The following is a 27,447-nucleotide window of genomic DNA, read 5'->3' on the forward strand; positions in this document are numbered from 1 at the left end:
ACAACACTTGCCACCAAAGCAATACAAGTCAGATGGCAAGGCCACGAATCACCACAGCTAAGCAACATCATCTCAGCACAATACCAAAACAAAGGAATCTTCTAAAATCAATGAGCTGTAATTCTGTTAGGATATTTGTATAAAGTTGTCAGGAATGATTCTTTTATTCATGCGTACATATAGCCTACTATAAATGGAAACAAGTTGCTGCATTGTAAAGCAGAAGAAATTAACACACAGAAACATTCTTTCCCTTATCTTTTCTGTTTTGTCTATTTTATTCTTTCTCTGACACGAGTAGAGTTGAATTCGGGTTTCCCAAGAGAGGAATTAGATTGGGCCACCGAATCACTGCAACTCGCATTGAATTAGTTACCCATGCAAGTTGTTCAATATGGGATGAATAAATGCATGGTCTGCACAGAGTCCAGTGCTGTACACTAACATGAGTCAGTCTTCAATAAGTTATAACTCCACCACCGGCCACCGGCCACCCTTATCTATATTTTATAACATTCTACAAAGCAAAGGCTACATATGATATATATGACAATTATATATCTCTCCAAAATAATTAAGGGTCCTACTCCGGTCTCTTAACCATTTGTATCTCTAGTCATTTCTTATAAGAAAGAGAAATGCATGCGTTTATTAGTTAATTACAAATATAAGGAAAACAAATCGCCTTAACTAGACGTTGGACAAGCTGCTTGTGCGTATGGGTAGCTTTGATCATTTAGTCACGTCATCTCTAAGATAGGATGTCGCTATATTGGAAAGACGAAGGAGGGCATGCAGCTTACTTACAAAACTTCTTAAATCTATAGAAGTATTCTCTATCTCCCCACATGTATAGTGATACCTTTCTTGTCTGTTCATATCCACCAATCAATTATATATAATATTAGTTTTATAAAATTGTGAATATATATTATATAAGAAATTAACCAACGAAACCCAATAGATTCCAATCATTCTCAATTATATATTAATTAAATTACAAATACATAGTAGTACTACCCAAGATCATTACTTTGCTTAGACTACTACTTTCTCGCCTACTCTTAGATTGGTCAAGATTTTCTTTTCCCTTGCAAATTGTAATAATTAAAGCCAATATCCCATGATCAGGTGGATATATCATATTCCATGGCCGTCAACCATATAGATTAGAGGAAAGTGCATTGATGAACTTAATTTAAGTACTCAATTCTGATCACAACATGATATAAAAACATTATTTATATATGTTGACACTAAATTTAATGAATGATGTATGACATCATCATCAACTTCAGTGCCTGCAGATATAACAACATTCATGTTCCTTGAAACTATATATATATATATATATATATATATCTTGTTTACATCACATGTCCCCTGGCACATACCTATAAAAATTAAGTGTCTCCTCGAGAGCTTATGTATAATCTAATTCCTATCTAAAATTAATATAAAGTCTCAAGACGAATTTGTTAATTAAAGCAACGTATATATATAGATTCTTTGCTCCTTTCTCTAGCTCGATCTGTTTTTCTCTTTTGGGTTTATGGTCGTTGGTTTCTTAGCCAAGGAATTAAATACCTGAAAATAGATGCTTTGCTTCGAAGCACCAAAGAATAGAAACAAGGAAATTTTATTCCATTTCAAAGCAATAATCTCTCTCATTAATAATGCACGCAAGTCTTCGAGGTTTATTGATTTTCTCAGAAATTAGTGGGTGGCTTTAATGATAGAAGCATAACATTATTTCTTGCCGATTCCAATGCTCACTCATTCCAACGGGAAGCTAGCACGGGCTCGTCTCAGTTGCTAATATATATGGCAATTGGCACACGTACATTATATTTAGATATATATATATATATATCCATCCTAAACGAATGGGTGAGCTAATTAGTATAGATAACAATGAAGGAGATCAGAAATGGATACGGCATTATTGCAGCTCTCATAAAATACTGCTGGTGGGTGAGGGAGATTTCTCTTTTGCTGCATGCTTAGCCAAACGATTCGATACTGCTGCAAACATGATTGCTACCTCCTTTGATTCCGAAGGTACGTACTTATTATTTGGGAGGAGGAGTACATGTTGCATCTCGCCCGTAGTCGCAGTAAAGTAATTCACAATGCGTATTGATCCATACTTGTCATGCATGGTCAATTTTCAACTTTCATGATCTAAAACCATCTCGTCTTATCTCACTATTTATACCTCTAGTACTACACAAATCACGTTATTTAACTTATCTTTGATTAATTTATTTTACTGATCCTAATGCACAATGTTTCTAGCCTCACTACACAATACATGTACAATAAGTTTACATATATAATTTTGGACTCTTTCTAACTGGGAGCTGTTCGACATGTGTGTGCATGCCATGCAAAGAGTTTTTGATGCAAAACTATTCGAATGCCAGAACCAATTTGGAAGAACTGAAAGAAAGGGGATGCACTACTTTGCACAATGTGAATGCACATAGTATGATCCTACACCCTCTCCTTAATTTGAAAGTGTTCGACAGGATAATCTATAATTTTCCTCATGCTGGTTTCATGTTTTCTGAACATGATGATCGCCAAATTGAGTAAGTTTTCTGTTTATTGTTTTTTTCTTTTTCTTTTCTGTTATGGAAAAGATGACGGTTCTAAGCATGCACTACAGTAAAAGGTATATCGATATATATATATATATCATGCTTGGCCATGATCAACTATGTTAATTGTGTAATTTATTTTAGGCTTCACCAAGAGTTGGTCAAGGGATTCTTGAGGAATGCATTTGACATGCTGACAGAGGATGGAGAAATTCATATTACCCACAAGACGACTCATCCTTTCAGCAACTGGAAGTTAGAGAAGTTAGCAAAGGAGATTGGTCTATGTTTGCTTGAGGAAGTGGAATTTAGTAAGTGGGATTATCCAGGTTACGTTAATAAGAGGGGATCAGGGAGTAGAATCAACAACACCTTCCCTGTAGGAGAATGCAGTACTTTCAAATTCGTGAAACCATATTTTGCTGAAAGATCTGAGTCAGATGATGCTGAGTTGTCAGATAGTACATTGATTGAGATTAGATATCTTGAGTTGGCGGATCAACGCAAAAATGGTAGGTAATCGTGATCATTTTCTAATTGGGACAGTTTTGAGTGTGTTTCCATATTTTAGCCATAACTTTGGCTGCTGGTATCAGAACCGCACATATGACCTTACTTTGAAATATAATTTTCTATTAGGTTAAAGTTTTGGGACAAGTGGTGATTATATATGCTATCAAAGTAGAGGTCCTAACTTTGAACCTTGACTCTACATTTTATCTTATTTAATTAAATATTTTACATATTGGACCACCGATTGAAGGGAAGTGTTAAGATATAAATAAATAATAAACTCTACATCTTCCATCATCTTAAACTTTTGGGACAAATGATGATTTCACATGGTATCAGAACAGAGGTCCTGAGTTCGAATTCTGACTCTACACTATACCTCATTTAATTGAAAGTTTTATGTATTGGGCCTACTTATTGAGAGAGAGTTTGACCCACATGTGAATGAGAATGCTAAGAATATAATACAAATAACTAAATCTACCTAGTCTTCTTATTAGTGTAGATAACAATGAAGGAGATTAGAAATGGATACAACATTATTGCAGCTCTCATAAAATACTATTGGTGGGTGAGGGAGATTTCTCTTTTGCTGCATGCTTAGCCAAACGATTCGATACTACAGTGAACATGATTGCTACCTCCTTTGATTCCGAAGGTACGTATTATTTGGGAGGAGGCCGAGTACATGTTGCATCTCGCTTGTAGTCGTAGTAGAGTAATTCACAGTGCGCATTTTTTTTTTTTTTATATTAGGTGATTTGGGGAGGGGGATCGAACCAGGACCACTCTTATGGAGGCTGGGTCTCATGCCAAGAGCCTGTGGAGGCTGGGTCGAACCAGGACCACTCTTATGGAGGCTGGGTCTCATGCCATCTAAGCCACAGGCTCTTGGCATGCATGCCTGTCATGCATGAGTGTATTTTTTGTGACAAATTAAATTTGGGCCATCCATTCTTCCCTTGTATTTCTTCTTTTTCGAAAATAAGTTGAATTTTGTGGCACTTTACAAATTTGTTTGAACTGTTGATCCAGTACATGCACATATATATAATATTTAGGCCCCATTTGGATAGTGAAAGTGTTTCATTTCATCTCATCTCATTATTATAACTTTCTTAAATTTCCACACAAAATATAATAAACAATTTAATTTTTTTAAAATCTCAAAACAATCTCACCATCCAGACCGCACCTTAATCTAGTACTACACAAATCATGTTATTTAACTTATCTTTGATTAATTTATTTTACTGATTCTGATGCACAATGTTTCTGGCCTCACTACACAATACATCATGTACAATAAGGTTACATATATAATTTTGGACTCTTTCTAACTGGGAGTTGTTCGACATGTGTGTGCATGCCATCCAAAGAGTTTTTGATGCAAAACTACTCGAATGCTAGAACCAATTTGGAAGAACTGAAAGAGAGGAGATGCACTACTTTGCACAATGTGAATGCACATACTATGATCCTACACCCTCTGCTTAATTTGAAAGTGTTCGACAGGATAATCTTCAATTTTCCTCATGCTGGTTTCATGTTTTCTGAACATGATGATCGCCAAATTGAGTAAGTTTTCCGTTTATTGTTTTTTTCTTTTCCTTTTCTGTTATGGAAAAGATGACGGTTCTGAGCATGCACTGCAGTAAAAGGTATATCAATATATATATATATATATATATATAAATATATATTTATATTTATATATATATATATATATGTCATGCTTGGCCATGATCAACAATGATAATTGTGTAATTTGCTTCAGGCTTCACCAAGAATTGGTCAGGGGATTCTTGAGGAATGCATTTGACATGCTGACAGAGGATGGAGAAATTCATATTACCCAAAAGACGGCTTATCCTTTTAGCAATTGGAAGATAAAGAAGTTAGCAAAGAAGATTGGTCTACGCTTGCTTGAGGAAGTGAAATTTTGTGAGTTGGATTATCCAGGTTATGTTAATAAGAGGGGATCAGGGAGTAGAATCGACGACACTTTCCCTATAGGAGAATGCAGTACTTTCAAATTCGTCAAACCATGTCACAGATCATAGAAAATTATCTACTAAAGCTTAAAATCCATAGGAACCGGCTAGCTATGGTTCGAGGCTTCTTAAATCATGTGATAACCATTCTGTTAAGAATATAATATAAATAATTAAATTTACCTAATCTTTCTATTAGTTTAAATTTTTTAGACAAGTGATGATTACACATGATATCAGAGCAGAGGTCATGAATTTGAACCTTGACTCTACGCTCTATCTCATTTAATTAAATATTTTACATGTTGAGCTACTCATTGAGGGGGAGTCTAGTTTATACGTGAAGAAGAGTGTTAAGATATAAAATAAATAATAAAATCTACATATGCTATCAGCTCAAACTTTTGGGATAAGTATTATTGATTTCACATGATATCAAAGTAGAGGTTTTGAGTTTAAACTCTGACTGTACACTCTACCTCATTTAATTAAATATTTCACGTGTTGGGCCTACTCATTGAGGGAGAGTCTAGTGTACACGTGATGGAGAATGTTAAAATATAAAATCAATAATAAAATCTAAATCTTCCATTAGCTTAAACTTTTGGGACAAGTACTGATGATTTCAAATGGTATCAAAGCGGAGATTCTGAGTTTGAACCCTAACTCTACACTCTACCTCATTTAATTAAATATTTCACGTGTTGAGCCTACTCATTAGGGAGAGTCTGACCTACACGTGAGAGAGAGTGTTAAAATATCAAATAAATAATAAAGTCTAAATCTTCTATCAGTTTAAACTTTTAGGACAAGTATTAGTGATTTCACATGGTATCAAAGCAGAGGTTCTAAGTTTGAACCCTGACTCTATACTCTACCTCATTTAATTAAATATTCCACAAGTTGGGCATACTCATTGAGGGGAAATCTGGCCCACACGTGAAGAAGAATGTTAAGAATATAATACGAATAACTTAATCTACCTAGTCTTCCTATTATTTTAAGCTTTTGAGACACGTAGTGATTTCACATAGTATCAAAGTAAAGGTTATTCGAACTTTGACTCTACACTATCTTATTTAATTAAATATTTTATATGTTGGGCTATCCATTATGGGGGAATCTGGCCCACACGTGAGAGAGAGTATTAAGATATAATATAAATAATAAAATCTATATTTTTGATGTCTACTATATATATTATATGGAAGCGACTACTATGCCGCCTAAAGTATACCTAGTTTTTTTTTTCAACTTTTTTTCACATTTTTTAAATTACTTTCTTAACTATTAAGTAAAAAAAAAAAATCAATACACTTAAAATCACTTTCTTAATCACTACGTAAAAAAAAAAAAAAGGCCATCAGTACACTGTAGCGGTATAAATGGGGCGGCACAACAACAATATTTTCCATATATATATATATATAGTTAGAGTTTATTCTCAATTAATCAACTAATTTTATATATGGTCTAAGAGCATCCTCAATAGATTATCCAAAGTTAAAGGACATTTTTTTATGAATGTATGATGAATTTAACTTTTGACTATTTTATTCACATAAGTTTCCCCATTGGAATAGCTATTTTTTCATTATAGAATAATAAAATAATATAAAATGAATTTGACTTTGGCTATTCACATTAAATCTCCATATTGGATTATCCATTTATTCATTATATAGTAATGAGTAATTAAATATTTAATTTATTTTTTTAATTATTAATTTATTTTATTTTATCATATTTTACTATTCTATATATTATATATTAATTAGTAATCATATTCTAATTAAATTAGTAATCATGAATAATATAAAGTAATAAAATAAATATTTACTTCTTAAATGGTAAGAAGCAAATTTGATTTGATTTTTATAAATACTATAACTCAAAGTCAATAAATTTGAGTTTGCATAACCTATTAGAAGTAATTTTTCATTTCTAATAATTAAATAAGGCTTTATTTTTATATTTAGATAAGGATGCTCTAAAAGTCAGGAATATTAGTGGTAGTGGCCTGCGTGTACGTGTAATGAAGGGACGTACCAATATTAAATTATTAATGCTTCCAAGGAAATGAAGGCAACTCAACGTCAGTGTTTCAAACGTCGCAGGGATTGAACAAATGAGTCAAAACACGAAACTTTGGATTTAGGATTGATTCAATTTATCGAATTTTTTCTAAGGATTATAATTGCTACAAAAAATCAAAAAACGCTGCAAATGCCCCATATTAGAAGCATCGCTTATTTCTTTTGTTGCATTTAACATTTTTTCTAACGATTAAAATCGCTTCAAAATGTCTAAAAGCGTGCAAATACCCTATATCATAAGTAGCATTTGCTTCCTTTATTACATTTAACATTTATTCCAAGGACTAAAATCGCTAAAACAGATCAATTGCGATGAATTTTGACCTATTTTAATTGCTGCAAATACTCAATTACAAAATTAAAAAAAAAAAAAATTACTACTGAACCATACAGTTTTTATAATTTTTTTTCACTTGTATTAGAAGTAGAGTTAGTAGATCAGCTAGGATTTAATTCCCTTTACTTAATAATACAAAAGGTACATAGAAAATAACAACAAAGTACTCAAGGATCCTTACCCAAGTCAAATTATAATGACATTTACATTATAATTTATATAGATGGAGGGGTAATTTGATACATTTCAAAGTACTACTAAAATTTCTCAAATCATCCAACACATACTATTATTGCACCTATTATTTGCAAAAATGAATAAGATATTCCGGCCAAAGCCACCTCCAACTATAGCATGCTTGTTGTCCAATAAAGGCCATTGAGTTTTCTACATAAAAGATATATGAAAATCATGGATTAAGAATATACAAATGATAGGAATTTACTTAGAAATGAAAGAGGACAAGGAAGTACAAATAATCTGGAATTTTCACCAAAAATGACATTTGACAGCTTTTTAGTAAATTGTTAGAACCAAACTAAATGAAGAGCTAAAGCTCACAAGATGGCTGGTTTTTGTCCCTAGTTTTCAATAGTTTTTCATACGAACAAATAACTTTGGTTGAGCAAAAGATGCAAATGAAAAATGGAAATTTACTTAGGACTGGTTGAATTAGCAATATTGAGTGCATAGCAGAATTTTCTGCACTACCATGGACAATTAGCAGCTTTAGTATACTCATTCTCTTAAACCTCCCTCATTTATCCACAATCTCAACTAAATAAACTAAGCATACTAGAGTTGAAAGTTTCTAAAATTGAAGGGAAGAAAAAAGTTATACACAAGACTTAGTGGAAGGATAATCTAGAACACAAAAAACTAAATAGAAAATGGTAAAATGATGTTTAAATAATGTAAAACTTTGTTGAACATATTTAGGGTGGTAGAAAGAAAGATGAATCAAAATAGAATGAAGAAATGACACCTCTATCTTTTATTTTGTAGATAGATAAAATAAAAAAATGCAAATGGGAGGCAGCAACAGTTAATGTTTGTATCTAAGGGGCAACTTCGATCCCATGATATTACGAAAATAACAAGGAATTGATACCATAAATTTTTTTCTTCATAGGACTGAAACTAGAACAACTATTCCCTTGAGGTCAAACACCCACAAGAAAGTTCATAACAATAGACCAAGAGAGTTTGTTGGTCTACCACCCACTGCATATGAAAAAAAAAAAAGGCAAGATATTCTTTAGTTAGGCATTACAAGTACACCCAAAAAAATAAAAAATAAAACTAGAACACACATCAGGAACTAAATAAGATTAGAGCATATTTGAGCAAATACATTATAGAAGTTGGTTTAGTCTTATTTATAGTCCACTTGCCCACACAATGACCCCACTTAAACTAAACATGCTAACCCAATACAAGCATCTCAAAAATACCTTGCTCTCCATCTCAAACTTTTGAAATTCATTCACATTTTACCTCAAGTCAGAAAATAAAGTCACCCACCACCGCTTACACACACAGTAGCTGAAATAGATGTAATTAATTACTTTAATCTTTGAAAACGTGGCATGTATTAAGAGGAAACAGGAAAACCTGGATTAATAACGGATATTTTTGAGATTTCAACACTACACTCCTAAAAGAAATGTTTGCATCATCTGGTTAAGCATTTCAATGGGCATGAATAAACAAATTTCCAGTGATCCTGAAGTTATTAAAGCTATTTTGTATATATATAAATTGTAAGGCATCAATATTATGTTTTAAAAAGATACTATAATGGCTCATTCCTCCCAGCTGCCCCCTTTATTTTCTTGTCTACTATTTATTGAAGATCTTACCCTATTATTATAAAAAGATCCTAGCTAGCACAATCCTTATAACTCACCTCAATTCTGAAGCAACTAGGGTTAAGTTCTGTATGAGCAATAAAGTGATTTTAAGAGTTAGCAATGATGAAGCTTTTTGTCTTGGGTGTTGAAAAAAAAAACCTATACCTAGTAAATTAATTAGGAAGGAAGGGGAGTAGTTAATGGAAATCAAGTACTTTGTTTTCAAACCTGAAGATACACCAAAGTCCAAACTCGTGGCAAACCATAAAACAGATTTAAAGACCAAAAGTCATTGTCTAGATTTGGACTTTAGAAATTAGTACTATATATGCATGTAAAACTACAAAATTTAAATTTGTAACCCAAATTATCTTAACTGATAATTACTAGCGCATGCCCAACAAAAAATGGTATAATCACCTAAGATTGTAATTAAATATGGTACTAGTCCTTAGGATGGAATTGAGCTGAGTAACTCTGTATTCAAAGTAGACAATAAATTTAGATTGGGCATATCAGATTTGTGTTAAACTTGTGATGAATACTTTCTCTTCCCTCTCCCCTCTATTTCTCTTGAAACATTCTGCAGTACATTTGAGTTTATAGTGCATTAGTTAAATCAAATATTAATTGAATGTTAACATTTTCCTAGTTTAGCTACTTTTAGATTAATATGTTGACTTTGCTGTCAATGTTGGTGTGAATTAATGGGTTGAGTGAGATATTTATAGTTTCAATACATTACTTTACTGATGCAAGAAATAAATCATAAGTTATGTAGCGAAACAAATGACTATTTAAGTGTTACGTAGCAATCATCTGGCATAAATCTATAGACAAATTTTCCAGAAATTGGTTAATTTCTTCGATTCTTGTATTGCATATGTGTATATATGCCAAGAAAATAATTATATTCTGAGGGGATGGTAAGAAGCTTAAGAAATGGGGACAGACATATTAACGTAAGCCATCATATTTGATATTGTGCAGTCACCTGTTATTGAGTTGGGACAACTTAGCAAGAGTTAAAGATTTAATAAGGCCTCAAATACTATACACCTGATCTGAAAACTTGATTAGAAATCATTTTAAGAAACTGAGGAAGTTGAAATGAACATCAGTTTACCTAAATGCAGGAAGTATATGTCATACTCTTATTTCTGGATAAGTAAAGATTGAAGGTTTGTTATGACATATACATAGAGAAACAAAGTGACATGAAAGTGCCAAAACATTGAAAGAAAGTGATCAACAAGAGTATATATCAACTGGAAAGTAAAAGAAATCTTTAATAATGCCATACAGTCTGAAAAGTACCTCCTCTATATCCCTATAATGACAGCAAGGACTAGTTGCTTGTTCAGAATTTCCCATTGTTCCATGGACGAAGACTTGCTCCCTTGTAAAATCTCTTATGTTGCAAATTTCATATGCCTGAAATTTGAATTTAAGAGTTTATTAACTTATTTACATAAGATGAGCAGAAACAAGCAGTTCTTCTAAGCCTCCATAAGAAAATAGAGCAAAACTTTGGTTAGTTCCTGAAGCTAGTCGGCCAAGCCAGAAAGAACAAGTTGTGTGCACATAATATGTATATATCTGTGAATATAAAAAATATATACATCTCAATGATAATTAGTTATATATCTTAACTGGTGTTAAAATTAAATTGAAAATTAACATAACTTGACCATTCAGTATTTGTCGAATTTGATTTGTTTACATTTAATAAATCCATAATTAGATATAATCTTGAACTAATAATTAAATAATTAAAGAGGACAAGGAAGCACAAAAAATCTAGAATTTTCACAAAAAATGACATTTGACAGCTTTTTAGTAAATTGTTAGGACCAAACTAAATGAAGAGCTAAAGCTCACAAGATGGCTGGTTTTTGTCCCTTGTTTTCAATAGTTTTTCATACGAACAAATAACTTTAGTTGAGCAAAAGATGCAAATGAAAAATGAGAATTTACTTAGGACTGGTTGAATTAGCAATATCGAGTGCATAGCAGAATTTTTTGCACTACCATGGACAGTTAGCAGCTTTAGTACACTCATGCTCTTAAACATCTCTCATTTATCCACAATCTCAACTAAATAAACCAAACATACTAGAGTTGAAGAAAACTGCCAACATAAATAGAGCTTTAGTACACTCATGCTCTAGGCCCAATATATTATTTTGCATTGAACATAAATACATGCAAATCTGCCAACATTTTTACATATTTTGTCTTTGCATTTTAAAGCAAGAGTTAGTCATATCTGGCAACCTTAAATGGAGAGAAAGGTCTTATCATTAGGATCTGAAGCTTAGCCAGACAGGTTGATGATCAAAGTCAAGGTAATTGAACCTAAGGTACTGCGTTAATAACAAGGGAATAAAATAATTCACTTGATTAAAGGGTGTTAACATCGAAAAATATGCGAATATAAGATGTAAAACTGTTTTTTGACATTCTGAATGTCGTTGTTGCCAGTATCATCAATATGCATCAACTTGGAAAAGTTATAACTCTCAAACCTGGTAATATCACTTGTTGCTAGTTAAGTTGGCCTTTTACATTAGTCTATGTCACTTTTCCTTTTCGTTATTGCGAGCTCTTTACATGAAAATCTGAATACAGTAGCATATCCTTTAAGACCAACCAAAAAAAATTCAAATAACAACCCCTTACCATAATTTCTTGCTTACAAATACAAAAGAACAAAACCGTCGAGTTAACAAAACTTTTTCCAGTCATGACTATCTTCAATAGGTGTTAGACATTATTTGATAGATTAATATCTATGGTATGTGCATGATCCTAATGCATGCCTAGATGGTAATAGTGTCTAAGTAAACCATACTTTGTGTTTGCTAATAATATATTGTTAGATATAGATTCAGTCATGTATTATCTCAATGCATGAAATCTGGTGCGAATTCGTACTTGCATTTTATATGAAAAAGAGAGAAACAGAATGACGCTCATATATAGAAAATGGAATCTTACATCTTCAACCATATTAAAAATCATCAAGCATGCTGATAAGAAAAACCACCTTCCATGAACTACTATTCTCTTTCATTTCAATTAAGAATTGTATTCAATTCCTAGGGATAGAAATAACAAAAAACAAAAGTAGTCTAGGGAAAGAGGATGGAATATTTGAGTGTGAACAACAGGACTCAAAAGATTAAATTTAGAGACAAGAAGTGAAGTAATTAAATTTAGAGTAACCCACCACAAAAAATGTTGAGCTTTGTGGGTATGGAAGGGCGTACTGGTGCACATGGATACCGTCAAAATAGAGTAATAGATTTAAGTACGTAACCCAAATCAAATACAAACCAAAAACACATGCCCAAACTCAACATATGCAGCTAATGATATTGCTTGGAATCTCAACTACATAAACCAAGCATACTAGAGTTGAAGAAAACTTGAGAAGAAACATCATTTTTTTGTGAAAGCATAGCATAAATAGCAAGAGTGGCTCTTAGCAAACCAGAGTTTTCTAATCGAACCTACTAGTTTGAATAAAATCCTTGGTTGCTTACTTAGGCTATTAATCTTGAAGAAAAGTGTTAAAAAATACATTATCATCTCCACTAGTTTAACACATATAAATATAAAGGGTTGAACATGGTCAAAACATTATTATTTTCCCAAGATAAGGCAATGAATAGATATAATAGAAATTTTTATTTCAAAGCTACATAACTGAAATGAAACCCCAATGTCAACTCCATTCAGCTATGATGGATTTGTGCGGTAAACACCACAAACACAATGAATGGACCATTTAAATTCCATAACAACCGAACAGTCTATAGTCCAAATTATTTACACTTAATAAATATGAAACAGCATATCAAGCAAAGCGTACCATGGCGAAGGCACCTGTACAAATAGTGATCTTCCACATGCCAAGCAAACATACTGAAAAGCATTCCAATATAAAGCATAGGTTCAGTTATTCCCTGAAACATATGTAAATAAGTAAATGAATACAAACTCTTAGACTAAAATGTTAATTTTCAAAATAGTAGAAAGTTTTCTTCTTAGTACCAGAATAGCTCTATCCAGAAGTCACAAAATGGACTTGGGCAAGCGTGTGAAAGTTTCTGAAATCAATGGGAAAAAAAAGTTATACATAAGACTTAGTGGAAGGATAATCCAGAATAAATATCAAAAGTGAATAGAAAAGGGTAAAAATTAAAATGATGTTTTAATTTGGTTAAGCTTTGTTGAACATATTTAGGGTGGTAGAAAGAAAGATGAATCAACTTCAAGTCAATCCTAGTTATTCCAAATTCAAAGAAACTCTTAAAACACAAAAGACAAGCCTAAGAGACCATTTGAATCAGAGCAACCTAAGAACTAAAAAGAATGTCTTCCTGGATACCCAGGCATGTAGCCATGACACCTCTAGCTCGAGCAAGATTTAAACTGCCATTGACTGGTCCTACATGTATAAAACCACCAGCCTTTAAAATCCTTTCCTTCTCAACCCCAAGATCAGGTTTGTGATCTCTCCACAAAACTCTCAATCATAATGGCACTTTATGAAGTAGATAAAGCCTAAACAAACAAGTAGCATTCAAATGAATGGGCCTATAGTCCTCGCGCAAAACTGAAATGATAACTAAAGTTGGATTAAGGTAAAATCCATTTCTTTGATTCAAGCGTGAATGTAACATATCTGTCCACAAGATTTGGTTTACAAAAGACAAAATCCCGAATGTGATACACAGATTCAGCTTAGTGGGACCGGAGTTAAAATCATATTTTCTATTTCCAACCTAAATTTAACAAATCAGTAAACCACCATCAATTTTTTAATTTACATTATATGGCTATGGTTACATTATACATACACAAACACATGTATAGGCAATTTATAAAAAAAATATGGAATAACAACAACTAAAATATTCTCTGTATCCATCAATTTACTCTAGATAATACCTAGTATGGGTTTGGCATGCACATATTTCATATGATCCAACTACTTCAATCATATGGCATAAAACAATGAGAGCTACTACTAATGATAGCCTAAATTCAATAGCATGCATACACTTGGTATAGGCTAGCATGTACACATCCCGTACAATTACAGTAATTAATGAGCTTAGCACAAAAATAGTCAATAATGGTGTGAGCATATCAGAAGCAACAACATCATCTACACACCTCTATAACTTGGCTTTTAAAGCAGCTCAACTCAGAGAGGTATAATGCCATTAACAAGTAGTGATTTTCCTGTGAGCATTACCAAGTAGTGATTGCTGTCCTATAAAATTAATATAGCATGCTAATATGCAAGAGAGAATCTTGAAAAGATCATATTTCTAAGCCTTCCAGCCTCCTCATCCATAGGCTGATCAAGCTTCTGATCCAACACCCACATACTGCCTTTGGTGTTATCACTGTCTTCATCAACCTCCACCCTTGAAGCCATTTGAAACTCAATTCAAACAATTCTGCAACTCTCAGCACCTACCCTCTCTGAGACCTCTTTTCTCTGTCTCTTAACTCCAAAACAAGAAAACAGACTCAGAACCTGCAAACTAAACCAATATGAAATAACACAAAGTGAACGAAACCCAAAATCTCAACTTTGATCTTCACTTGAAGTCTAGTACAATCCAAATATAACTTTTCCCACCAATAAAAATCTAAAAGAGAACCAAAATTGAAATTAGACTAATAACCCAATCTAAAACTGTGTCATTCTAAACCAACAAAAGGGAATTCAAATTCAATTATTAGGAATTAAAATCATTTCTAACTACCCAGATTGATCGATGGAAACTGACACCAAACTGAAGGTGAAAGAAACGAACCAAATATTCAAGCTGTGAATAAGACTACCAAGTTAATCTGAAAAATGAACCAAAAGACTGATCTTGATGGTAAAAGAATATTTTTTGTGGCAAGTCACTTACGGAAAACCCAATAAAAATCAGGAATCCTTGAACAGGCTATTCTTTTTCTTCCTATTCTTGTCTGGGTCTTTGGGTGTCGTTGGCTTCGGCTTAGGGAACAAATTCGGGGGAGCTTCTTTCTACTTCTTGCGAGCTAGCATATGTCTTTGGCTCACCATTTTTGGATAGACAGCGTGAAGGCTCTAGCAGGAGTAGAAGAGGGATTCTTTGGAAGGAATTGAGGAGGAAGGCTTTTCCATGTGACGAAACAAGAGGGTTTAAGTCAAATTGAACAGAGAGAGATAGAGAGATGAATGGAGAGAGAGAGAGAGAGAGAGAGAGAGAGAGAGAGAGAGAGAGAGAGAGAGAGAGAGAGAGATGTGAACGCACGGATACAAAACACAGTATCAGAATGGGGGGAGAAGAAATATGAGGGCAATTTTGAACCTATTGCAACGAGTTTCATTTCGTTGATGAATATTAAAAACATGCACACAGTGCTTTAATTACGCTGCAACAGTTAAAAGTCGATGCAAATGACCTATTTTTTATTGTGATGAACAATTTCGACGTAGTAGAGTAATATATTGCTGCAAATAACTTATAAAAACAGAACTGTTGGAAGTTGTTGTAAAAAGCGACCAGTGAACCAAAAATCGCTACTTTTTTTTTTTTTTTGATAACAAGTCAAAACATTCATTCATATCAAAGAGTCCTTACAAATAGAGTTTTTATCAAGCCAAATAGCTTGACTTACAATAGAAGGACATGAATCCCACCACATAACAATGTCTTCAACTTCCCTTGCATATCTTGCCAATTGATGGGCAGCACCATTACCCAATCGATGGACATGCTCAAGTCTTGTTTCTTCAAACTCATGCATAAGCCTTCGAATATCTTGTAAAATGAAATCAAATTCCGTTAGACACTCAGAATTTTCATTCAAACAGTTGACAAGAATCAAAGAATCAGATTCTAATATGATTTTAGGAACCCCCCACTGAACACACAGTTGTAGGCCTCTCAACAAAGCAATGGCTTCAATAAATACAGCTGAAGAAACCTCCATTTCCACCTTCCTTGCAGCTACCACAACATCCCCATTATGATCTCTCAAAATAACCCCAACCCCAGCAGAAAAAGAGTCACTAAATGTAGCACCATCAACATTTAATTTCAGACAACCTATGGGAGGGGGATGCCAATACACAACATGATTGATCCTTTTATCAAACCCATGAAAAACCTGCACCTTAGTATACTCTTGTTTTAATGACAAAGCATTATTAACAGCAATATTAATATTCAGGGATACATCCTCATAAATAAACTTGTTTCTCCTATTCCATAGTCCCCAAGCAATTACCAAAAAAGTAGTTAACACATCATGAGAACCTCTATCACGAGCCAAATTTGCCAAATCCCAAAAAGAGAGATCAGAAACAATCCCACCCAATTCAGGACAATAATCCATCCACACTTGTCTCACATCATTGCAATAAAATAAGGCATGAGCAGCATCTTCAACACGACTAGAACAGATAGCACAAATATCATCCTCAAGCACATGTTTAAGTTTTAAATTCTGGAAAGTTGGTAGTTTTTCATGGCACGCCCTCCATGCAAAGATCTTAATTTTTTTAGGGAGTTTCAGATGCCACAAACATTTCCAAAAAACTGAAGCCAAGCTTTCCCTTTAGTGCTGCCCCATATCATTGGAGATATCCTGCTGTAACATTCGGTAAGCACTTCTAACTGAATAAATTCCATTTTTCTCATGCACCCAAAACAAAGAATTTTCAGCATGAACAGAAATATTAAGCTGCAGAATTTTATGAACCACATTTGGATTGAATAGAATTCTTAAAGCTTGTATATTCCACCATCCCGTATCGATATCAATCAAAGAATGAACTTTTAAATCTTCATCAACCTCAGAATTATTGGGGGGTAAAGAAAAATCTGGAATCCATGGGTCTTTAAAAACATTGACAGATTTACCATTTCCCACTCTCCACCTACATCATTTCTTCAAATCTTTTATAGCTACCAAAATACCCTTCCACACATATGATGAATTATTTCTGAGTTTAGCTTCAAATAAACTTGTATTGGGGAAGTATTTGGCTTTAAAAACACGATGCATGAGGGAGCCCTCATTCCTTAGAAGCCGCCAACTTTGCTTAGCTAAAAGAGCTAGATTAAAAAGATGTAGATCTTCAAAACTCATCCCTCCTCTAAATTTAGAATTACTTAGCTTCTCCCAACTTACCCAGTGAATTTTATTCCCTTACCCCTGATTACCCCACCAAAACTTTGCTATTATCATCTCTAATTCATTACAAAGAGACTTTGGGAGCAAAAAACAACTCATAGCATACGTAGGGATAGACATTGCTACTGCCTTAATGAGTACTTCCCTACCCCCTTGTGATAACAATTTACTTTTCCACAACTGTAATTTCTGCCAAACTCTACTTTTGAGACTAGAGAAAGCTTGTTTTTTTGATCTCCCAACTAAAGGTGGTAGTCCCAAATATTTTTCATATTGCTGTGTATGACTCCCTCCCCAAAGTTGCATAATATCAGCCTTTAATACATCACTAACATTCTTACTAAAAACCATAGAGGTCTTTTCTTTGTTAATACACTACCCCGAAGCTCTCTCATATTTGTTTAATAAGATCTGAATCTTCTCATTAGTGGCGACATCAGCTTGACAAAAAATAAGACTATCATCCGCAAATTGCAGCGATTTCTATTACAACGAAATTAAATTTGCTGCAATAGCTTTGTTTTCTTGTAGTGAAATTTTTATATAAAATTATATAATAAATAATTTATTTTTTTAAAATTTTAAAATAATAATAATATTTAAAAAAATAAAATTTTATTTAATTTTTAACCTTCATCTCAATTACCTATCCAAATCTCACCTTAATGATCAAACGGCAGATAACGGAATCAAACGAAATATCTAAGAGATAATAAGAAAAAACAAATTTAGTTGCAATTATATGCTTATATATATAATATATATTTCATTTAGTTTAATTTATATCATGATTGATTATTGTATATATATTTTTTCATTTAGTTTAATTTAAATCATGATTGATTAATATTTTTTGGGAACCGCGTTCGTTCTGATGGATTACTTGGGATCTCTTCCATTCAGAATCATGGATTCAACACAATTATGCAAGGCTAATTAATACATTAAGCATGACATGACTTTGAATTCGTCATTGAGGAAACTTCATTATCATAGAAATTGATGACCTTCCTGGCCAGGGTGCACTAGTCGAGGAAGGCTACTATCCCTCAATTTTAATGAATTTATAATTTTTTAATATTAATATATTGGTTTCACACCTGTTATGATTTATTTTATTTTGGATAGATTTTCAACTCTAAACTACTAATTAACGTTGCTAAGTGTGCAAGTAGTAACAAACAGTGGCCAAGTCTAGTAGGCCATGTTGACATCACCAAACCTCAATTAAAAAAAGACAATATTAATGTCCCAATCAAAATAAATAATACAAAGATACAAAAGGGGAAAACAAACTAAGAAAGAAGACAACTTGTTTTGAATCCCAAAAATAAAAAAATAAAATAAAAAATGAATTTCACAGATCGTATGATTTTGTGGACAAAATAATTGGATGGCTTGATTGTGTAAAAGTAGTCAACAACCTTGGTCTCGTTTGTTTTTTAATTAAGTTTAAATTTAAAAATTGAATAGAATATTATTAAAATATACTTTTTAATAATATTTTTATTTTGAGATTTATAAAAATTAAATTATTTATTTTATTTTATATAAAAATTTTAAAAAATTATAATAATTAAATGAAATAAGATAAATTGATATGAGTTTTAAAACAAACTATGCAAATCGAAGAATACTAGCAATGTATAATTGAATAAAGTGGAGCAGATTTCACCCGGCGTTTCAAGTACTTTCAAGAGATATATCCCTGAGCATCCTGATCTATATGTGTCTGTATATATATATATATAATATTTAATTAAGCTTCCAGTCAATTAATTGAAGAAAAACTTGACGTCCACTTGAGGTGTATTAATATAAACATATATATACAAGTAAGGATTAAGGATAGCCATGCATGCATGCATGTGATGAATTTGGAGAGGCATGCAATGATAGAAGCGCATGCGCATGGTCCAAGTTTCTGGAACAAGCTACCTAGCAAGGTTCAGTACCGGACAAGAATGGTGGACTTTTATATATAGATACTACCAAACCAAGCCAGTTGTCGTGATACATTGGATCAGCCCAAGCTGATTTTTTTTTTTTTTCCCCTCAAAGTCAACCTACATTACACTACAAAACAAACAAAATAAAGAGAATGATCGAAGTTAAAAAATTGACTCCACCGAATTCTCACAAGAAAAGATTGCTCGATAACGATTTTTAAAAATTCTGATGAATAAACTATTAAACTGCATCTAAAAGCTGTAGTACAAAAAGTTATTGTATAATGTGTTGGTTTGGATTGGGTAGAATAAATTATCACATCCCGATCCTTAGTTAGAAAAAATGAAAACATAATGTAGTATTCGAAAACTGTGGCGAATCATGAACGAAGAAATAAACTAAAAAACCAGATCGGCCCAAGCTGATTTATGAAAGTGCCGGGGTCTTTTTCTTCGACGTTTCGTTTTATTTTTTCCTTACATTAGAGATTCATAAAGCTGGGAGTTGATCTTCTTATCTGGTAGACTTCAAGATCATCACCTCTAGCCTTAGCAGCTTATATATAATTGCAGTTGTATTTATATAAGCGCAAGTACTAGTAATTGATCGATCTACAGCTTCAATTCGATTTTTCAGTAGTACTTTTGGATCAGTAATTCAATACTGGCACGTACTACATGATGATCATATATTATTTCTCAAGTCTGATCATCAAGTGGTACTACTTGAGAGCATGCAGCAGCTTGAGTCTTTTTTCTTTTACTTGATTCTTAGCTAGCTAGGTTTTTGGGCACATGATATATGATCTGCATGCATGCTAGTGTCTTTTCCGATTAAGAAAATAGGTCAAATAAGGCAGCAGCTAGCTTAAAATAAAATGGGAGCCAACTAATAGAGCCAATTAGGGCATATATAAATATATATATATATTTATATATATAGCTGAGAGATGATGAGTAGGGGATCGAGGGGCTCTTTGAAAACTTCCAAGCTAGGACTTGATACGAAAGCTAGCTAGCCCATGGCTGCATTAAGAATTTATTTTCTTCTAGCTTAATTAATTAACTAGATAGTTATAAATTAATTAACTGGCTACCATATATGCAACTTTTTTTTTTTTTTGTTAGATTTGGGGATCTAATTAAGAGAGTTTTGAATTCCAAACCTCTATTTTGAACGTGGAGATAATGCCAATCAAGTCATAGGCCTTTGGCACTATATATATATATATATATATATGTATAGGTGAAAGTAACGTATAAAACACATTTGCCTAATTGAATTATATGATTATTTTTAAAAATTAATATTTTTTTTATTAAGAAAAATTTTTTGATTAATAATGTAATGCTTTTAGAAAATAAAAAAAATATAATTTCTAACATAAAAAGTTTGACAATTAATCATTATTAAGTAGATGATAAATAATTACACGCTTTCATTTTTTTTTCTTAAGTAGATGATAATTAAGTAGATGAGAATCACAAGATAAATAGTTATTTTTTTCTTGGTTTCTCCATACCATTTATTTACTACAGATTAAAACCAGAATAGTTAGAAATTATAATCCTTAAAATTCTTTAGAGTACATGTTCCCAACACCCCCACAGTAAATAAAGCTCATTCACATGCTAGCCATATATGAACATAAAACAGGATGGAATAGAACTGTTGCATACCTCAACTAATGCACTGTATCGCTTATCTAGATTAGAAGTCATGTGGAGAGCCATTGAGTGAAATGGAGAGTTATCGCCAACAAAAATTAGAGAACGGCATTAATGTAGTTTTCTCAATCCCTCTGTAATGTCAGGTGCAACATATCATATGATTCGCTGCACCTCCCTTTATGTTTCTACTCCAACAAAAGTTTCTTTTCATGTTAAGTTACCAAATAGTCACCAAGCCGAGGTCACTCATCATGGCACAGTATAGTTTAACGATAAATACACATCTCAGCAAAATATGAACAACACTTGCCACCAAATCAATACAAGTCAGATGGCAAGGCCATGAATCACCACAGCTCAGCAACATCATCTCAGCACAATACCAAAACAAAGCAATCTTCTAGAATCAATGAGCTGTAATTCTGCTGGGATATTTGTATAAAGTTGTAGGAATGATTCTTTTATTCATGCGTACATATAGCCTACTATAAATGGAAACAAGTTGCTGCATTGTAAAGCAGAAGAAATTAACACACACAAACATTCTTTCCCTTATCTTTTCTGTTTTGTCTATTTTATTCTCTCTGATACGAGTAGAGTTGAATTCGGGTTTCCCAAGAGAGGAATTAGATTGGGCCACCGAATCACTGCAACTCGCATTGAATTTTACCCATGCAAATTGTTCAATATGGGATGAATAAATGCATGGTCTGCACAGAGTCCAGTGCTGTACACTAACATGAGTCAGTCTTTCAGTAAGTTATAACTCCACCACCGGCCACCCTTATCTATATTTTATAACATTCTACAAAGCAACGGTTACATATGATATATATGACAATTATATATCTCTCCAAAATAATTAAGGGTCATACTTCGGTCTCTTAACCATTTGTATCTCTAGTCATTTCTTATAAGAAAGAGAAATACATGCATTTATTAGTTAATTACGAATATAAGGAAAACAAATCGCCTTAATTAGACGTTGGACAAGCTGCTTGTGCGTATGGGTAGCTTTGATGTTCATTTAGTCACGCCATCTCTAAGATAGGATGTCGCTGTATTGAAAAGAGGAAGGAGGGCATGCAGCTTACTTGCAAAACTTCTTAAATCTATAGAAGTATTCTCTATCTCCCCACATATATAGTGATACCTTTCTTGTCTGTTCATATATATCCACCAATCAATTATATATAATATTAGTTTTATAAAATTGTGAATATATATTATATAAGAAATTAACCAACGAAACCCAATAGATTCCAATCCTTCTTAATTATATATTAATATAATTACAAATACGTAGTACTACTCCCCAAGATCATTACTTAGCTTAGACTACTACTTTCTCCCCTACTCTTAGATTCGTCAAGATTTTCTTTTCCCTTGTTTATAATTTTTTTTTTAAAGCCTTAATTTCAGAGGGCAATCCTAATAATTAAAGCAAATATCCCATGATGATCAGGTCATGTATATGTCATATTAATTACATGGCCGCCAACCATATAGATTAGAGGAAAGTGCATGGATGAACGTAATTTAAGTACTCAATCCTGATCACAACATGATATAAAAACATTATTTATATATGTAGACACTAAATTTGATGAATGATGTATGACATCATTAACTTCAGTGCCTGCAGATATAATAACATTCATGTTCCTTGAAACTATATATATATCTTGTTTACATCACATGTTCCCTGGCACATACCTATAAAAATGAAGTGTCCCCTCGAGAGCTTATGTATAATCTAATTCCTATCTAAAATTAATATGACGTCTCAAGACGAATTTGTTAATTAAAGCAACGTATATATATGGATTCTTTGCTCCTTTCTCTAGATCGATCTGTTTTTCTCTTTTGGGTTTATGGTCGTTGGTTTCTTAGCCAAGGAATTAAATACCTGAAAATAGATGCTTTGCTTCGAAGCACCGAAGAATAGAAAGAAGGAAATTTTATTCCATTTCAAAGCAATAACCTCTCTCATTAATGCACGCAAGTCTTCGAGATTTATTGATTTTCTCAGAAATTAGTGGGTGACTTTAATGATAGAAGCATATAACATTATTTCTTGCCGATTCCAATCCTCACTCATTCCAACGGGAAGCTTGCACGTACGGGCTCGTCTCAGTTGCAAATATATATAGCAATTGGCACACGTACATTATGTTTAGATATATATCCATCATAAACGAATGGATGAGCTAATTAGTGTAGATAACAATGAAGGAGATCAGAAATGGATACGGCATTATTGCAGCTCTCATAAAATACTGCTGGTGGGTGAGGGAGATTTCTCGTTTGCTGCATGCTTAGCCAAACGATTCGATACTGCTGCGAACATGATTGCTACCTCATTTGATTCCGAAGGTACGTACGTATTATTTGGGAGGAGGAGTACACGTTGCATCTCGCCTGTAGTCGCAGTAAAGTAATTCACAGCGCGTATTGATCCATGCCTGTCATGCATGATCAATTTTTAACTTTCATGATCTAAAACCATCTCGTCTTATTTCACTATCCAGACCTCTAGTACTACAAAAATCATGTTATGTAACTTATCTCTAATTAATTTATTTTACTGATCCTAATACACAATGTTTTTAGCCTCACTACACAATACATGTACAGTAAGTTTACATATATAATTTTGGACTCTTTCTAACTGGGAGCTATATATTTGACATGTGTGGGCATGCCATGCAAAGAGTTTTTGATGCAAAACTATTCGAATGCCAGAACCAATTTGGAAGAACTGAAAGAAAGGAGATGCACTACTTTGCACAATGTGAATGCACATACTATGATCCTACACCCTCTCCTTAATTTGAAAGTGTTCGACAGGATAATCTACAATTTTCCTCATGCTGGTTTCATGTTTTCTGAAGATGATGATCGCCAAATTAAGTAAGTTTTCTGTTTATTGTTTTTTTCTTTTCCTTTTCTATTATGGAAAAGATGACGGTTTTGAGCATGCACTACATTAAAAGGTATATCGATATATATATTATATATATCATGCTTGGCCTTGATCAACAATGATAATCGTGTAATTTGTTTCAGGCTTCACCAAGAGTTGGTCAGGGGATTCTTGAGGAATGCATTTGACATGCTGACAGAGGATGGAGAAATTCATATTACCCACAAGACGACTCATCCTTATAGCAACTGGAAGATAGAGAAGTTAGCAAATGAGATTGGTCTGCGTTTACTTGAGGAAGTGGAATTTAGTAAGTGGGATTATCCAAGTTACGTTAATAAGAGGGGATCGGGGAGTAGAATCGACAACACCTTCACTGTAGGAGAATGCAGTACTTTCAAATTCGTGAAACCATATTTTGCTGAAGGATCTGAGTCAGATGATGCTGAGTTGTCAGATAGTACATTGATGGCGCTTAGATATATTGAGGTGGCAGATCAACGCAAAAATTGCAGGTAATCGTGATCTTTTCTTAATTGAGATAGTTTTGAGTGCGTTTCGATATTTTAATCATAACTTTGGCTGCTGGTATCAGAACCACACATATGACCTTACTTCGGAATATAATTTTCTATTAGGTTAAATTTTTTAGACAAGTGGTGATTATATATGATATCAGAACAGAGGTCCTAATTTTGAACCTTAACTTTACATTTTATCTCATTTAATTAAATATTTCACATGTTGGGTCACTGATTGAAAGGAAGTGTTAAGATATAAAATAAATAATAAATTCTACATCTTCCATCATCTTAAACTTTTGGAACAAATGGTGATTTTACATGGTATTAAAGTAGAGATCCTGAGTTCGAACCCTGACTTTACACTATACCTTATTTAATTAAATATTTCATGTGTTGGACCTACTTATTGAGGGAGAGTTTGACCCCATGTGAATGAGAATACTAAGAATATAATACAAATAACTAAATCTACTTAGTCTTCTTATTAGCTTAACTTTTAAAACAAGTGATGATTTCACATTATATCAGAGCAGAGGTACAGAGTTCAAACCTGATTTTACACTCTATTTCATTTAATTAAATATTTCACATGTTGAGCTACCCATTGAGAAGTTTGACCCACACTTAAGTAGAGTGTTAAAATAAAAAATAAATAATAAAATATAACTCTTCCATTATTAACTTAAACTTTTAGGACAAGTGGAATTTCACACATTCCACAATTATCTCACTCTGTTTAAAATTGCTCGAAGATCCAGCTTGTTAAAACAGATAAAAAAAATCCCATAAATCTTTAAGATCAGCTTATGATCATAAAGTGAGTGTTGTTTGGTTTTTAGAGAGAGAAACTCACACTTCTCTCTAGAAAACTCTATTCTTGTGATAGTTGTTGCTGGAGAGGAGGGTGGAGCTGTGTATACACTTTCAAAGTAGTGTTTTTTTCCTCCTCTCTCCAATGATTCAGTTTTGGTCAGATTTGCTCATATTCGGCCACCTTCAGCCTACACGCGCCATAACACTGTTTCCTACAACCGCCGATCTACTGGGATGACACGGAGCTGTGCCAAAATGCTCGGCGCGTTGTTCTCATGCACGACTTGTTGCCGCGCGTGCTCTTCACAAGCCGCCGCACTCCTACCCATCGGACGGCTACACGAGCCGTTCCAGCCGCTTCAATTCGCCGAGATCTTTTAGATCTGGGCCACCCCATCCTCTTCCCATTAGCACGTAACTGTTTCACACCATTACAAGTATGCGGGATTGCAGATGATCACTGGCCACAAATCAGTCCACCCGATGCTGTGTTTTCTACTATATTTTCATTTTTCTTAACCGGTGATCTAGAAATAAATGATTGCAGATCTCTCCAAAAATCACCTCAAGACAACAAACAACAGTGCACCCACCACACACCGCTTCTAGTGGAGCTGTTCGCAATTTATTACTAACGTCTTATTACCATCTTTTAAGACAGCATCCTCTTGATAGGACATAGGTGAAGACCAAGAAATTGGTCACTAAAACCTGTATTTTTTTTTATCCACCTCTTTGCACTGTTGTTATTGTTCTGGGACATTTGTTGTAGAACCTCACCTCCTCCTCATGTATCATCTTTTCTACTTTTTTAATAAAATCTACTCGCTTGCTTAGGAAAAAGAGAGAGAGAGAGAGCTTATGATCATGATATTCATCAACACAAAAGTTCGATGTCTCATATATATATATATAGTTTGAGTTTATTGTCAATTAACCAACTAATTTTATATATGGTCTAAAACCCAGGAATATTCGTGGTGGTGGCCGGCGTGTACGTGTAATGAAGGGACGTAACAATATTAATGCTCCCGTGGAAATGAAGGCTCGACGTCACTGTTTCAAACGTAGCAGGGATTGGACAAAGGAAAATGCTTTAGCTCCCGATAAAGAATCCGATAGTGTCTCGTGGTAGAATTTTTTTTATTTTTTTATTTTTTATTTAACTATTAAAGAAGTATTTTTTAATAAAGTGCACCTAATGAATAAATTATATAATATGAAAATGCTTGAAAGTATGTTTGTTACCCAACATTTGAATGAATTTAATACTATCACAAATAAATTATTATCTGTTGAAAATGAGTTTGGTGATGATGAGATTAGAGCATTAATTTTGTTGGGATCATTGTCAAATAGTTGGAGAACTTGAGCAATGAGAGTGAGATGATAGAGAGAGCGTGAGAACTTGAGTTGAGTGAAAATCTTGCAATAGTCACATTGTACCTCTACATTATTTTGAATAAAATTCTCTACAATTCTATAGACGAGCAAATTATTAAACCACCTAAATTTCATTGTAAGATTGTTTTTCTCTATTTTTCTTTATTATTCTCACATTATCGTTCCCAACATAACCCCACCATGCAAATCAGCCAAATCCTACTGATCAAACACCTTTCTCCAAAACCAAAAAAAAAACCAAATTAAGTCGTTGATTTAGCACAATATATATATGAGAAAATATATTTATAATTGTGAATTGTGCAACCGTTATATAATCGCTTAGAAAAAAGTAAATAAAATATAGGACTTACATGAAAAAAAATTATTGTTTAATAATGGATCTCACTCTTTTCATAACAATTATGCAACGTTTATGCATTTCATGATTATGCGTAAAATTACTCACACACACACACACACACACACATATATATATATATATATTATAAAGTGGCTATCAAATGAAAAATCATGTTTTAACGGTTTTTGTTTTTTTGTTTTTTTCCATAAAGTTAATCCCGTT

The 27,447-nt window shown here is 33.1% G+C and overlaps 2 protein-coding genes across 3 annotated transcripts; both read left to right on the forward strand.

The window, feature by feature from the left end:
* The first annotated feature begins 1,720 nt into the window (after positions 1–1,720).
* Positions 1,721–26,777, forward strand: LOC122280796. Of its 2 annotated transcripts, none has more exons than XM_043091833.1 (7): positions 1,721–2,061; positions 2,396–2,594; positions 2,748–3,115; positions 23,439–23,591; positions 23,930–24,128; positions 24,285–24,656; positions 26,448–26,777. In XM_043091833.1, the coding sequence occupies exons 1-7, from the start codon at positions 1,887–1,889 to the stop codon at positions 26,611–26,613; spliced, it is 1,632 nt and encodes a 543-aa protein (XP_042947767.1). In that variant the 5' UTR covers positions 1,721–1,886; the 3' UTR covers positions 26,614–26,777. The 2 variants fall into 2 exon arrangements, with proteins under 2 accessions (XP_042947767.1, XP_042947766.1); XM_043091832.1 differs by lacking the exon at positions 26,448–26,777 and adding an exon at positions 25,640–26,346.
* Positions 3,622–5,381, forward strand: LOC122280797 (uncharacterized protein At4g26485-like). The gene is made up of 3 exons (XM_043091834.1): positions 3,622–3,774; positions 4,496–4,694; positions 4,894–5,381. The coding sequence occupies exons 1-3, from the start codon at positions 3,747–3,749 to the stop codon at positions 5,177–5,179; spliced, it is 513 nt and encodes a 170-aa protein (XP_042947768.1). The 5' UTR covers positions 3,622–3,746; the 3' UTR covers positions 5,180–5,381.
* Positions 26,778–27,447: the final 670 nt, after the last annotated feature.

Source organism: Carya illinoinensis, chromosome 11 (genome assembly GCF_018687715.1).
Source record: "Carya illinoinensis cultivar Pawnee chromosome 11, C.illinoinensisPawnee_v1, whole genome shotgun sequence".
NCBI lineage: Eukaryota > Viridiplantae > Streptophyta > Magnoliopsida > Fagales > Juglandaceae > Carya > Carya illinoinensis.